This window comes from Equus caballus, chromosome 17 (assembly GCF_041296265.1).
Source record: "Equus caballus isolate H_3958 breed thoroughbred chromosome 17, TB-T2T, whole genome shotgun sequence".
In the NCBI taxonomy this organism is placed as follows: domain Eukaryota; kingdom Metazoa; phylum Chordata; class Mammalia; order Perissodactyla; family Equidae; genus Equus; species Equus caballus.
The window spans coordinates 98,497,353-98,512,820 of NC_091700.1; the positions used below are offsets into that span (position 1 = coordinate 98,497,353).

General features: G+C 47.6%; 1 protein-coding gene across 25 annotated transcripts in view; it reads right to left on the minus strand.

Annotated features, from left to right (window-relative positions):
- Nucleotides 1–15,468, minus strand: part of CARS2 (cysteinyl-tRNA synthetase 2, mitochondrial) — a 70,552-nt gene that overhangs the window by 35,025 nt on the left and 20,059 nt on the right. For all 25 annotated transcript variants that reach the window (XR_011427840.1, XR_011427839.1, XR_002801121.2 and 22 more), the window contains 4 exons: nucleotides 14,295–14,378; nucleotides 12,077–12,206; nucleotides 8,817–8,950; nucleotides 4,815–4,882 (listed from right to left, as the gene is read on the minus strand). Coding sequence is in view for 21 of the 25 variants with exons in the window: in XM_070240001.1 (XP_070096102.1) it covers nucleotides 4,815–4,882; nucleotides 8,817–8,950; nucleotides 12,077–12,206; nucleotides 14,295–14,378 (416 nt within the window). In the remaining 4 variants the exon portion in view is untranslated. The remainder of the gene's footprint in view (nucleotides 1–4,814; nucleotides 4,883–8,816; nucleotides 8,951–12,076; nucleotides 12,207–14,294; nucleotides 14,379–15,468) is intronic.

Below are 15,468 nucleotides of genomic sequence, written 5' to 3' on the forward strand. Positions count from 1 at the left end.
GGGGCAGGGCGGCGCCCAACCTCCCTGGCCAGCCGCATTTCCTCAGCGCGTTATAACTTTCACCTGCAGGGGAACCCACACAGTAGGTGTAGTTCTCTCATTTTAAAGAAAAACTAAGGCTTTGAGAGTTAAGTAACCAGTCCCAGATCACAATCTAGAAATTAGGGCCAGTTTGGAGCCGACATCTGAACTCTAAAGGTAGACTTAAGCCTCTATTAGGCAGAAAGAATCAGGAGTTTTCACACAGACCACTGTAGGAGCCTGTCAGCGGTCCCTGAAATAATGAGGACCGGCAGGAAACCCTTCTGCTGGGAACCCAGAAACAGACCAATATTTTTAACATGGAGGGCAGAAGCTTAACACACCCAAGGAACTATGGGCAGGGGCAAGTTGCTGGCTAGCAAAATACAAAGTAAAAACAGCCAACAAATACATATGCACAAATTTATCATAACTAATAAAGAAATGAAAATTTAAAATGTAGTTGTCGTTTTCCACCAGATGAACAAGGAAAATGTTAACTTGCTAGGATTCTTCTAAGTTGACACAGACAAGGGAAGTAGACACTTTCATACACTGCTAGTGGGAATGTTGATGACACTTCCTGCTAAATAGCAGAGGCTGCATCCAGAACATTCTGCACGTGCACACACCCTGACATGCATTTATCCTCCATCACTAGTCACTGGGTGTGCGGACGGATGTTCTTCACAGTACTGCAGGTCACCTGCACCGCAGGGAAATAACTCGTCACGTACAGCACCCCCAGGGGCCCCTAAATGGTCATGAAAAGTAACGCAGACTCTGTGATATCTATGCACATTTAAATGCACATACCCTACTAGAAAACTTGATATAATTTAAATGACGATCGATAGGACACTGCTTACATTAATAAAGTGCACCCACACGACAGATGACTCCATCACTGGGAAGAATTAAGTCCATGTGGAAGAAAACAGGCTAGCCCAAAGACTCACTGAAGGAATAAAGCAAGTGCAGACAGCGTGGAAAGGGAAAACGAGAAATACGTGTACAGAGACACAGGCACACGCACATCGTGATGGCTAAGAAACTGGCAGCCGCTGCTCCAGCAGCAGGGGGGCAGGGCTGGGAGGGGAGGGCGCGTCCCACAGGCGGTGCCTCCACACATCTGCCGTGTGCCTCTCTGTCTTCTTGGGTGTTTTCAAACATCCTGCCGTGAAACACATTACTTCTATAATCAGACGAAAACACTACTTAAATTGTCAGGGGAAAAGCAGGTGCCTCACAGGATCATCGTAGATTGTACGGGAAAGAGGAGACAGTCCAAATCCCCACAGAGATGGCTTATAGTTTTTATAAAAACTATAGTTTTTTATAAAACTTTATTTTTAATAAATTTTTATTTTCAAAAATTTTTTTAAAATTTTTACATTTTTATAAAAATTTATAGTTTTATAAAATGAAACACTGGAAAGAGAATCCAGAAAGAAACCTAACATAACAGTTCCACAGGGATGGGCATAACGGGTGCAAGGAAGGAGCAACAACAAGGCGTCTCTTCACAGTGTTAACCACTGAACTCCGACGACCTTTTACTAAATATCTGAAAAATAAAGGAAAATGGGAATAGGGGAAGAGATACTATCCAACTGGAAACAAACGGGACCAATGAGCCTGCAGTGTGGCAAAGGGGAGACCCACACAAAAAGTAATTATACTCTGACGGCACATGGGCACTGTGACCCCATAACCCCAGAGGGATGGAGTCTGAGTGAAAAGAAATGTGAGCCCCGAACAGGCAAATGCACAGACACAGAAAGTGGACCAGCGGGAATGAGGGGGGATGCTGACGGATGGTGATGAAACGTTCTGTAATTAGATAGTGGTGATGGCTGCACAAGTCTGTGAATACACTCACAGCCGCCGAATGATCAACTCAAAGGCTGAATTCTTTGGTATGTGAATTACATCTCAGTAAAGCTACCATTAAAACAAGAACTGCAAGGAAATCTTAAACTTTACCCAATAGTTTCACTGTTAACAGAAATGTCTGTATTAAATTTTTAAACTTATTTTGTGTCTATTTTAAGATAAAACATAACGTTGATATGCTGCTATAAGGAAATACGATTTTTATTAAAAGAGGGAAAAAAGAGGTAAAACAAAACGGCCTTGTAATACTACATTTTATCTGGATATGTCAAAATGAATTCAGACTGTCTACTTCATATGTACAGGTTTATCTCCTCCCCCAGCTCTGTCCCTGAAGAGGACTAGAATCCATGTCACTCCAGCAGCAACGGCACACTGAGCATCCAGACGCTGGTGTCAAAATGCCATTTCCCCACAAAGGCAGCAAGGCTCCTCGGAGAAACGGCGGGTCTGGGGCAGAGTGCAACAGGTGAACAGGGCCGAGAGCCAGGCCACGTGGGAGACACAGCCCGGGACGCAGGAGCCCTGCCTGGCCAAATCTAGTAAATCTGGTAGTTTCAGCATAAAAAGAGTACGACTGAATTGATAAACCATGATGTAACTACAAATCCTGAACTCCACAGCGACACTGAAAAGAGAGACAGAGAAAGAAAGACAAAGCCTCTTCTTTGAAGAGTCTCAGCAAGCACACGTAAGAGAAGTGAACAGAATGCGACAACACGACCTTGCCGAAACCACTGAGTGCACCGGGAAGGTGACGCCCCCCAGAGGCTGCTGGAGCCGCGGGGTCGAGGGCCTTAGGGAACGAGACAGCCACGCCGCGTATCTCCTCACATGTTCTCAATATTCACAAAAGGGAAATAAACAGTGAGCTGGTGGCCATCCCTTAGTCAAGTGATCAAACGTAACATCACGAACAGTCCACGGCCTGGCCCCACGGCCCCCACGGGGATGCAGTATGAAGTCCACAGCACCAATGAGGTGTTCCCGCCAAAGGTTTAACCCGAATCAAGTCAAGCCTTGAGACGTCACTTCCAGTTACAGGAAAGAGGGCAACAGAAGAATAGGTTGAAAGACACCACAAAGAAAAAGACAAATCCTAAAGATGGGATGCTCAACAAAACTGGCCTGGGCTCTTCAAAAAGTCAACGCCACAGGGAAATAAAAGTAGAAAGACTGTTATAGCTCAGAAGCCTAAAAAGAGCAGTGGAATGTTACTCAGCTTTAGAGAAGAATGAAATTCTGACACCTGCTACGACATGGATGCACCTTGAGGACATTATGCTGAGAAAAGAAGCCAGACACAGAAGGACAAGTACTGCATGATTCCACTGATAGGAGGGACCTAGAGTCATCACAATCATGGGACAGAAAGCAGAAGGGTGGCGGCCAGAAGGGTGTGCACCTGCACACATAAAAATAGTTAAGATAGGGGCTGGCTCGGTGGCACAGCGGTTAAGTGCACACGTTCTGTTTCTGCGGCCTGGGGTTCGCCAGATCCCAGGTGCAGACATGGCACTGCTTGGCAAGCCATGCTGTGGCAGGTGTCCCACATATAAAGTAGAGGAAGATGGGCACGGACGTTAGCTCAGGGCCAGTCTTCCTCAGCAAAAAGAGGAGGATTGGCAGCAGATGTTAGCTCAGAGCTAATCTTCCTCAAAAAAAAAAAAGATTAAAAAAAACAGTTAAGATGGTAAATGTTATGTGTTTTCTAGCACTATTAAAATTTTTTTTTAAAAAAAGCCTAAGAAGACACAACATACAAATCCAACACATGAACTTTGACTGGATCCTGGCTAAAAAAAAAAAACTATAAAAGACATATTGGGACAAATGGAGAAATCAGAACTGAACTAGATAATTGGTCATATTAAGAAATTACTGCTAACTTTTCAAGTGTTCGGGTCACGCAGGAAAGCGTCCTTATTTCAGGAGTTGCATGCAGAATAGAGAAGTGTCATGGTGTCTGCAACGTTATTTCCTAGTGGTTCAACAACCATAAAATATGTATATACACGCACACACACAAATACACTCACCACTCCCAGAGACTGAGAAAAGAGCAATATAGCAAAATAATAACTCTTGAATCTACATGGTGAGTATGTAACTGTTTCTTAACTTTTCGATATGTTTGAAATTTTGTGTAAGATAATATCGGACATTTCTATTTAAGAAAAGCATAGAAAGATTCTTTTGTGAGGAGCACTCCCCTTGGGGTTTATTCTAAATTCGGTGCCACAGCTTTCAGTGGTTGGGGACTGCAGTGACGAAGGTCTGATTCCTATCTCGTCTGCTTAATTTGCAATCAAAATTAAACACGGCTTTACAGACCCAAAGACAAAGGAAAATCAAACTGTTTCTTGAAGTGTTCTCCAATTAGTGCACTTGTTTTCCATCATACGGAAATTCACATTCTGTGCTTCATGTCCAGACACACTGAAATTTTTCAGTAGTCTAAGAAGGCAAAAAGCAGCAACAAACCAACCCCACAGCGACACTAGACAGAAGGGGCTGGTGGTGGGAGAGGAAAGAAAAGGGGGAAGGAATCCAGCAAATGTGATTCCAGAGAGAAACTGTCATGAAAGGGAAGGGAAGGGAAGAAGGAGGTGTGGATTGGAATGCAAGAAGAGAAAAAGGAAAGTGCACCGAGAAAGAAACAGACAGAAAACAGAGCAGGAGGGACCTGAGGAAGAGGACAGGGGAATGCAGACACAGCACTGCGCGCTTTTAGGACAAGGAAGAGGATTTCAAACCCGGAGTAGAAGCCCGTTAGGGTCACAGGGCAACGGGGCGGGGACACCGGGACTCAGAGGTTTTGGGTCGCAGCTGCACACCAGCCCTTAGGACAGGTTCAGCAAGCTGGCAGCAATGCAGGAGTCAGGAAAACCCATTACCTTAATAGTGATGTAGTTTTTCAGTGATTTGGACATTTTTTCTTCCTTGCCTTTCACGTGCAAATGCCCTGAAACAAAAACAAAAACAACGTCATTCCTTCCGAATTGAGTGGGAAGAAAGGGACTCTTCCGCCCTAGAGGGGTGGAAGGCGAAAGGGTGCTTCTCCAACGGGTGCCTGAGCCCTGAGCTGGGACTGAGGGCCAGCCTGGGACACGAAGGAAATACCTGATCAGCCTGCATTGTTGATACAAGATTTCCCCCCAAACCTTCACCCACATTCGACCCTCTAGGACACTGGAGCCCACAGCTGCGCTTGTCCTAGGGCATCAGGTATGCCAGCACCAGGGGTGGGCAGCACCCTCAGGAGCAGATGAGGAGGCACTGACAGCAACAGTTCACGCCTCCCCCTCCCCGTAACTCAGAAACACAGACTGAACAGACGCGACAGCTGAAGAAAGGACCAACCTCTGGTTTACAAACCAGGCCCGGGCAGTGAGAGCTTGTTGATGGGCGTTCACAACTGCAGAGCAGGGCTAGGGCCCTGCGAATGAGCAACTACATTTTGTTTGTTTTCAGACTTATCAAGACCTTGGTATTATTTGTCCCCATGTATGTGAAAGACAGGAGGGGAACCTAACCCACGCGGGGACTCCTCCATCCAAGCCTGGATTCCTCCCGGGCTGTATTCTGATGAGGTTTACTTCCAGGGGAGGCCTCTCCTTTCCTAACAGAAGATTCTTCCACTTTTTCTGACACGACTTCAAACACAAGAGTGCTCCAAGGCCAGTTATTTTTTTTTTATTAATGTTATGATAGATTACAACCTTGTGAGATTCCGGTTGTAGATTATTGTTAGTCATGTTGTGGGTACACCTCTTCCCCCTTTGTGCCCTCCCCCCACCCCCCTTTTCCCTGGTAACCACCGATCAGTTCTCCTTGTCAATATGTTAACTTCCACCTATGAGTGGAGTCATATAGAGTTCGTCTTTTTCTGACTGGCTTATTTTGCTTAACATAATACACTCAAGGTCCATCCACGTTGCTGCGAATGGGCCAATTTTGTCTTTTTTTATGGCTGAGTAGTATTCCATTGTGTATATATACCATATCTTCTTTATCCAATCATCAGTTTCTGGGCATGTAGGTTGGTTCCACGTCTTGGCTATTGTAAATAATGCTGCGATGAACATAGGGGTGCAAGGGACTCTTGGGATTTCTGATTTCAGGTTCTTAGGATAGAGACCCAGTAATGGGATGGCTGGGTCATAGGGTATTTCTATTTTTAACTTTTTGAGAAATCTCCATACTGTTTTCCATAGTGGCTGTACCAGTTTGCATTCCCACCAACAGTGTATGAGGGTTCCTTTTTCTCCCCAACCTCTCCAACATTTGTCACTCTTGGTTTTGGATGTTTTTGCCAATCTAACGGGTGTAAGGTGATATCTTAGTGTAGTTTTGATTTGCATTTCCCTGATGATTAGCGATGATGAACATCTTTTCATGTGTCTATTGGCCATATTTATATCTTCTTTTGAGAAATGTCTGTTCATGTCCTCTGCCCATTTTTTGATCGGGTTGTTTGTTTTTTTGTTGTTAAGCCGTGTAAGTTCTTTGTATATTATGGAGATTAACCCTTTGTCGGATAAGTGGCTTGTAAATATTTTTTCCCAATTAGTGAGCTGTTTTTTTGTTTCAATCCTGTTTTCCCTTGCCTTGAAGAAGCTCTTTAGTCTGATGAAGTCCCATTTGTTTATTCTTTCTATTGTTTCCCTCAACTGAGGAGTTATAGTGTCCGAAAAGATTCTTTTGAGACTGATGTCAAAGAGTGTACTGCCTATATTCTCTTCTAGAAGACTTATTGTTTCCGGCCTAATCTTTAGGTCTTTGATCCATTTTGAGTTTATTTTGGTGTGTGGTGAAAAAGAATGGTCTCCAAGGCCAATTTTTCTGAGAACTGGCTAAAATTTGGCTTCCAAAAAGAATTATAACTTTGAATACATGATTCTATGTAACACGTCATATACACCAAGCACAATGAGAATTTTAAAAAATTGACAATATCTGGAAAAGGAAACACATCTATCTTCCATCCACTTACTTCAGCAAACAGGTACTGATTCTCCTGTGCATCAGGAGGCACAGCCGTCTTCCAGGACAGGGCAGAAATGGAATGAAGGTGATTCCTGCTGTCTTAATAGACTGTAAAGTCACGACGGAACAAAGTAACAAGTACCCTCCCTGGTTCCCACGTTTACAGTAAACGAGATGAGCTATTTTACGGACACACACCTCGTCAGGAACGGAGTGAGGCTGCGGAAGTGTGAGCCCCAGCACTGCCAGGAGCACCCTCTGACCTCGATCCACGATTCACAAAGGGCACGCTGCATTCCGCGGTGTTCGAGCAAACCGAGCCTCATCGAGCAGGACGGACGAAGTGTCTGCGGAGGGCGGCGCTAACTCCCAGACACCTCCAGCGAGGACTCGGCCGAGGCTGAGGCCAGGGACGCCCCTACCTGCTCCTGGGGCCTGGAGGGCTTCCTCCCCAGGAGGGCTGCGCACCGTGCCTCTAGGGGAGGGCTCGACTGCACGTGCTCTCTGCAGGGAAGCAGGGGCACCTGACTGTGGAGATCCATGGGACCGGAGTCGCCTCTGAAGCATTCCACCCCTGCCCCTGAGAGCACCAGCTGGAACGAACCAGGATGGTCAGGCTTCTGTCCTATCTAGGGATCTGCCCAGCATGTCACGGCATTGGCAGAAAGGAGGCGGACCCTGGCTACTGACGAGCTCCCCCGGGGAAATGGGGTGGAGTACTAGGTGAGCGCTCACGCGCTACCAACAGCAATTGAATCCGTTTCCGCCCTATTCATTCTCAGGCTGCTGTAAGACCCCGGTCATCACAGAGAACTGGGCCCATGAGGGGCGCAAGAACCAGTGTGATCCCGGGGATCTGGAGGGAAGAAGACACGGTGGTGAGCGCAGTCAGGGCAGGCAGCGCGCGGCTCGCTGTCTGAAGACACAGGTGCACCCTCCCGCAGATGCGCAGCAGCCGACTGCCCGTCACAAAACCCGAGTGTCACTGTGTTAATGTCGCCTCGCTGGGAAAACCTGGCGTCCTTAATTCAAGGACACAGAGAAACAGTTTTTCTTAATTCACTGAGCTTGCGATTATCTGCATCTCTCAACCCTTTCACTACCAAACAACCTTCACCTGTCTTTGCCCCAAGTACAAACGGTACATTCCAAAAAGGTAATAAAACTGGGGCAGGCCCCATGGCGCAGCGGTTAAGTTCGTGCACTCCGCTTCAGCGACCTATGGTTCGCAGGTTCAGATCCCAGGCACAGACCTACACACCACTTATCAAGCCATGCTGTGGCAGGCGTCCCACACATAAAGTAGAGGAAGATGGGCATGGATGTTAGCTCAGGGCCAGTCTTCCTCAAAAAAAAAGGTAACAAAACTGGTGCTCTGTGGCCCCACATCACAATTTGTCAAAATCTGGACCTGTGAATCTCCCCTGCGTCACGGTCAGCCCCCAAACAGCCGGGCTGCAGGTGCGGCTTGTTTCACAGCGTCCCGGCCACTCTGAGAACAGGTGGCTGCTGCTAGTCAGCTCTGCTTTCTGAAGAGTGAAACAGAAGGCAGTGTTAAAAGAGCATGACAGATGTGTACAGTGATGGTATTACAGCCCCAAGCGGCATATTCATAATCATTATGACATCACACTATTGAAACTCCTCAGCAGTTTTATGGGAAAGACACTGATGGAGAACGGCATTGTCCAACACCTTCCATATTCCATACCATTTCCAAAGGGTATACTCATTATTCCAGTCCAAGGAAGTCCAGGGCCAGCTGGCTAAAATCCAACAACAATTTAAGAAACAAATGCGTTTCTGGACCTATTAGCTGATCCACATATTTCCAAATGTAGCTGTTTCACCAAGAAACACGGAATTGGCCGAACTGAAGGAGGACAAATTCACGTGAAGTCATTACTTACCAGAATGTAGGAAATAATTTCCCCATTGCTTGCACTGATGGAAGACCTCACACTGCGCGATCTCGTTTTCGTGATGCGGAAAAGCCAGATCTATCCCTCCTGAGTGGATATCCAGCTGACTCCCAAACACCAAACTGCATGACACGGAACAGAGCAGGGAATTAATTCCATCGAACGCCACAGTTCTCCAGCCACAGCTCCCACTTAATCCTCCAGCCTTTATGCAATGAACAGAATAAATGGATCTCGGCTTTAAATCAATGTGCATGATAATTTAACTGATGCAAATGGACACTGAAATTCTGTTTCACTTCACAAAATCCCTAATTCAGAGCTTTTCCTCCCAGTAAAGAGACTTAATTCTCTTTGCTGCAGATACAACATACGGTTTTCAAAAACTTACAATATTATCTTTCCTTACTTTCAATAGGTAGAGTTTAGTGGTTTTCTAACCTTAACAAAAGAAATACAACTATAAGATCAAGAGAATCTTTAATTTGGCTTTTAAAAATTTAACTATTTAGTGGTCATATATGAAGAACGAGGTAAGAGAATTCAAAGCAACACACATCAGCCATCAGCATTTCTGCTATACATTCCTGAAAAAGCTCACGTCCCACAAAACTGCACACTAACACTAACAGAGCTGATGGGGACAACGAAATTGGCCAGACCCTCCACACCTGTGCCACCCTGCCGCCAGGGCACCTGCAAAAACAACACTGGTGCCAGCATGAACGGTCAGCTGACTAGCGGCTGCTTCGGAGGACATTCAAAATGCAAAAATCACTAAAAATACAACAGCCAGCACAGTGGACACATGGGCTTGGCGGGGCCGGAGTGAAGTGGCAGATGTGGAGCTCTGGAGGCCATCTCCGTGGGGAGAGTGAATTTCCTAAAAATGGTTCAAAACAAATGTTTTTAGAGGTGCCACAGCCCCGCTCAGGTCCGTCCGAGCTGAAGGTTGGGGCTCTTCTCCCACAGGCCCGGCTCAGGCCCCCAACGAACTGCACATCCCCGGTCACACTCGAGCTCAGTGGTGGTGGAGCCATGCACTGTGGCCGAGCAGGAGGCCCGTTATGGTACGTCCTTGGCCACGGGTTTGGAGAATCTCTAAGAGTCCTTGAAATTCAATTGCTAAGGAGGAGGCATGAGATGGGAGGGACCAGGATGGGGGAGGAGAGCACGGGGACCCCATTTGTATTTGTAACAAGTGATTCGTTTTTACAAAGATCTGAAGAAACAGGACAACGTTAAGATTTAATAAAGCTAAACTCTGGGTCCATGGTGTGCCTTATATTAGTCTCTATTCTTGTCTGTAGACTGATTTTAAAACAAGAGAAAGCTGAGAGGGATAAAAGTCTATTCTCATCTAGATTTCAACAAAAATAAGATATTTAATGGTGACATTACATTTGAAATGTTTTCCACCTGCTTTAGATAAATTATTTGAATGCTAAAAATAAATATCTTTCTGTAACCCAAGGTATATGCCACATTGATGTTAAATCAACAAATATATAAATACATATAAGAGTTTACAGTAGGATGAGGGCTGGACATAGTTATTTCTTTTTGAATGAAAAGCTGGACCCCTGCTTCAGACTAACAATACAGGTGATGTCTCATTAACTCGCGGATGCGTTTCCAGATGAGCATCACAGACATCACTACAGGGAAGGGCGGCAGGGGAGGTGCGGTGGAAAAGGAGTCTCTTTCAGGCCCAGGGGAACTGAATCCGGATGGGCAGGCTGTGGACGAGGAGGCTTTCCACCCAGGAGGAGGGGGTGACCCCATGCTGAGAAGGAAACCAGCCCAGGGTCAGGGCACGGGGCGGAGGGCCCTTCCAGGAGTTACCCCTGCTGACACCTGGTTACACAGCCAGAGGACAGCACCACACGCCACAACCAATTTGCAGGTGACTGGGTTTGGGGATCTTGAAATGTTTAGTGTAGACAGTAGTTTGAAATGGTCACCTTAGTCATACTTTATGTTTCTATTTTAAAAACTGCTTAGTAAACACCTGCAATGAATTGAAACACATCAAATACATCAAAATCTGAGTGAATAATGAGACTGAAAAACCCCTCATGTCCATAAACAGGAAACATACACACAAAGCCATTCACTGCAGGTATCTGTAATAGCAAAATACTGAAGAAGCTAAACGCTCCTCCACAGGGTCAAATGGATGGTGGTCCAGCCACAAAGGACAGCACCACCAGGCCGAGACAGATGACGAAGGGCCGGGCAAACTGATCCCCAGGCAGTCCCAGGACAGACTGCTGAGCGATAACAGATAGTGCAGGAGAGAACGTTCAGGACACTGCCTTCTGTACTGCGCAAATGCACACGCACACACATGTACACGCACACACTCACAGGCACAAGAAAAGGGGCGCCTGGCCACTGGCAGCACAGGAAGTGCTGAAGGAACCGTCTATAGAGGAGATCCAAAAGGTGGAGGAAGCCCCAGCAGAAAGGCCGAGACCAGAGGAAAGCTGTTTCACAGAAGCCAAGGAAGGAGCAGCACGTCAGCTGCCCATCACTGATCAGGCTGACAGTGGAGGCCACCAGTGACCTCAGGGGACCAGAGTCAGTGGGGACACCTGGCAGGCAACGGCAGATGGTGCCATGCACATGCAGATGGTGAGAAGAGCAGCAGAGAAAAGAGGGCCGCTGGAGGGGATGGGCATCAGAGCAGCATCCGTGTTATGGTTATGGAGAATCCCAAGACAGAAACGGCCCAGACTGGTGTTGCCTAAGATGCCGAGCTGGTAGAAAGGGCCGAACAAAGACTGCAGAGCCAGGAAAGCGGACAGTGAGGGCAATTCTCGATGGATCGATCAAGAGCCAGCTCTGGGGCAGCAGGTCTGCTGACTGAGAGCGGGTCAGAGGAAGCTCGTTCCGTCCCATCCCTGAGGGGCTCTGTCCTCACCCAGGACCTCAACTGCGGGGGCGGGCGAGGTGGGGTTGCTTTCCTGAACCCACCGAGAAAAGAGATGCAGGCACACCTGGCACTGGTCTGTGACGGGAAAGCAGGAACCAGACGGGGCTTCTCCACTATGAAGAGGCGGTGCTGCTGGAGAGACCACCGTGCCCTGGAGTGGCTTTGACTCCCTGCTCACAGCCGGCCCCACCAGAGCACTAAGCTTTCTTCCCAAGCTGGGACCAAGCCACTCGGCTCCACCCTGCCGAGCGAGTCAGGCCCTGCTGGACTTCACTTCAACACAAACGTGAAGAATCCAGGAAAACCTCACCTTGAGATGGTAGAACATTCGATGTGCCAGCCAGGTCTTCCATTTCCCCATGGAGAGGCCCAAAACATCTCCTGGGGCTTAGCCGCCTTCCACAGGGCAAAGTCGCTGGCATGCCGCTTGTCAGACTCAACTGCCAATAACAAACGGTTCATGAGTGGGAGGCAATGACGAACAGGCAAAGCAACGCAAAATCGCCACAAAACCGAGACGCAGGAAGCTCTCCCCAAAGACCCTGCTCCTTCGTATGGGAAACCTCACATTTCTCATGCACATGTCTTTCTCTTTCCCCACACGACGGCTCGAAGGGCTACCAGATACTTGTCCCTAAAATACGCCAGAAGCACGAGGTGAGCCCCGTTTCAGAGGGGGAATAAGGTCGAGATTTCAAACACGCACAGTGACGCCTCCTTCCCAGGGGCGCGCTGGCCTGAGCACTGTCCCCTCCCTGTGTTATCAGTAACTGAGCTTCAGAGGAACATGGTCCAGAAAAAGATGATAATCATACAGAGGGAAAAAGAAACTACCAGAGTGCCAATCACACTCAAAAAGTAAGACCACCCAGAAGAGGAGGCTGGGTGACTGCTGAAGGTACCACGAGCCAGGTGGGGCTCTTTTATGCTCCCAAACCTGCAAGCAACCAAGAGGCCCTTCAGTAGGGGAATGGGGACATAGTCTGTGCAACATCCAGACGAGGGGATATTACTCAGCGCTAAAAAGAAATGAGCTGTCAAGCTATGAAATGACATGGGGGAACCTTATATGCATATTTCTAAGTGAGGGAAGCCAATCCAAAAGGCCACATACTCTATGACTCCAACTACAGGACATTCTGGAAAAGGCAAACTTTGGAGAGAAAGGTGAGTGGCTGTCAGGAGTGAGTGGGGAGGGATGACCAGGCGGAGCATGGAGGATTTCCAGGGCAGTGAAACTACGCTACGTGATATTATGATGATGGATACGTGGCATCACGCATTTGTCCAAACCCACAGGATCCACAACACAGAGTGAGCCCTGACGTACGCTCTGGACTCGAGTGTTGAAGGTTCACCGACGGTAACAAATGTACCACTTGGTGGGGATGCCGAGAGCGGGGGAGGCTGGGCGTGGGGGGGGCACGGGGTATACAGGAAATCTCTCGCCTTCCTCTCATTTTCACTACGAACCTAAAATTGCTCTAAAAAATAAAGTCTATTTGAAAAAACAGGGTTGCTGAGGCCAGACTGTGTGAGTCTCAGAACGTCCCCCTCTGCCCTGATGAGTCACGGCCACACCTCGCAGGCATAGGTGATCTGGGGGTTTTCTGTCCTGCCCTTTAGGGAGGGAGCAGGATAAGACTGACTGAGTACAAGTAACAAATCTCATTCCTGAGGAGTCAAACAATGCTGTTAGGAACTAGATTTCAACAGCACAGTTTAGAGGGCAGGAGGATTATGCCTAAAGACAAAAAATGGGGACAACATCTTTTGGGGTTTTGCTTTGTTCTCTTAAATAGTATGCGTTACAGGGCTGGCCCCGTGGCCGAGTGGTTGAGTTTGCGTGCTCTGCTTCAGCAGCCCAGGGTTTCGCTGGTTCAGATCCTGGGCGCGAACATGGCACCGCTCATCAAGCCATGCTGAGGCAGCATCCCATATGCCACAACTAGAAGGACCCACAACTAAAAATATACAACTATGTACCAGGGGGCTTTGGGGAGAAAAAGGAAAAATAAATCTTTAAAAAAAAAATAGTATCCTTTAAAATTACTTTTCTTTTAGTTCTATATACTTATTTCTTCTCTATAAAAATGACTTTGATCTAACAATCACTGGAACCGAAGAGAGGACAGGAATAGATTCAAACACACTGGGAGCGCAATATATGGAAACATTTATATGGGAATTTAACGTATGATAAAACACCTGTGGGAATTTAATATATGACAACAGCAAGATGGAGAAGAGCGTTAAACATGACACATGCACGTGCACGAGGCACAGGCAGAGAGCACGTCTGGAAGGAAGCAGAGAACGGGCGGATGCCGACTTGGAGCAGAGCCGGGGACCAGGAGGACGTTAGGAGCAGGTGCAACTCGCTGTGTGAACTTTAAACTCTACGAGTTTTCTCTATTCCAAAAAACCAAATTAAATTTAAAGCACGGCTGTGATCAACGATCTGGCATGAGTGGGGGTCCTCGCTCTCCACTGAGCTCGGGGGACTTGGGGGCCGAGGGTCCACCCACCTGGCTCTCCAACCGGGCCGGGGGCCACACCCACCAGCTTGCCGTACTTGTCTCCTCTGGACTGCAGATCGAAGTAGACGTTGCCTGTTTTGTAAAGGTAATTATGAACTCATCATTCCTCAGTGCTAAATATCAGCATCTGCACGAGCTTAATAGCTGGGAAGTAATCACAATTTAAACAATGTGGCATCTAGCCTTCATTTGGCCCCTTTCCTATATTTTTAAACCAGAATTAACACCACCACCACCACTTTACAAAAGCAGACATCTCCACACCAGGTGTGGAGGGGAAGACACAGGCCTAAGTTCTGTGTGAAATGCTGAGACAGTTCTTTTTAACGAGAAAAAGGAAAAGGGCGTCTTATCGCTGGCCTGCATCCAGCTGCGGCCTTTATGTTACACACTGACCGACGCCGAAACCCTTTCTTAACCCAGGCGTCTTGGAGACGATCTTCCTACTTAGACCACAGACACCTCCGCGCTCAAGCATCCCCGAGCTGCCCCTTCCCTGGGGTGTACAGTCCACGTTTTCAGACTGAGGGTGCAGGAGGACCTCGCCACGGGGCCACGCAGAGCAGGGCCAGCCCTGGCTACTTCCGACTCGAAGGTGGAAAGCAGCGGGGCAGGCACAGAGGGGTCCGGGCTGGCTCTCTCGGAGCCTGAGCCCGCTCACCTGCTCTGGGGCTGCTGCAGTCAAGGCAGAGAGTGGCCACCGGATCTGCATTCCTCAACCAGGGGGCGGGGGGGAAAACAGAGCCCCGCTGACGGGCCTGCCCCGTCCCCCTCAGGGCCCTCTGCACTCAGTGTGTAACTGGGCTCGCACTACGGGCCGAGATAAACCAATGAAACGGAGGAGCTACTGTGGGGGCTGCTTCCGATCAGAGAGAATGTACACACCGCTGGAAAGTCTTTCAAGAGAGGAAGAAACTGCTCCCTTTAATGGAGGAGACATTCTCCTGCCCCTTGGTTTATATTACCATTTTGCTGAATAAATTGTTTCTTCACAAACGGTTCACAGATCAAATTACAACCAAGCTTTTGTGGAAGTGTCACAAAGTCCAAATTAACAGCATCTGAGTGAATGTGAATTTATTTTGAATTAATTATGTTATTATTAAAAATGTACAATAATGCCTGGTAGTAAAACAATAAAAAGAAGAGCATTTCTTCCAGA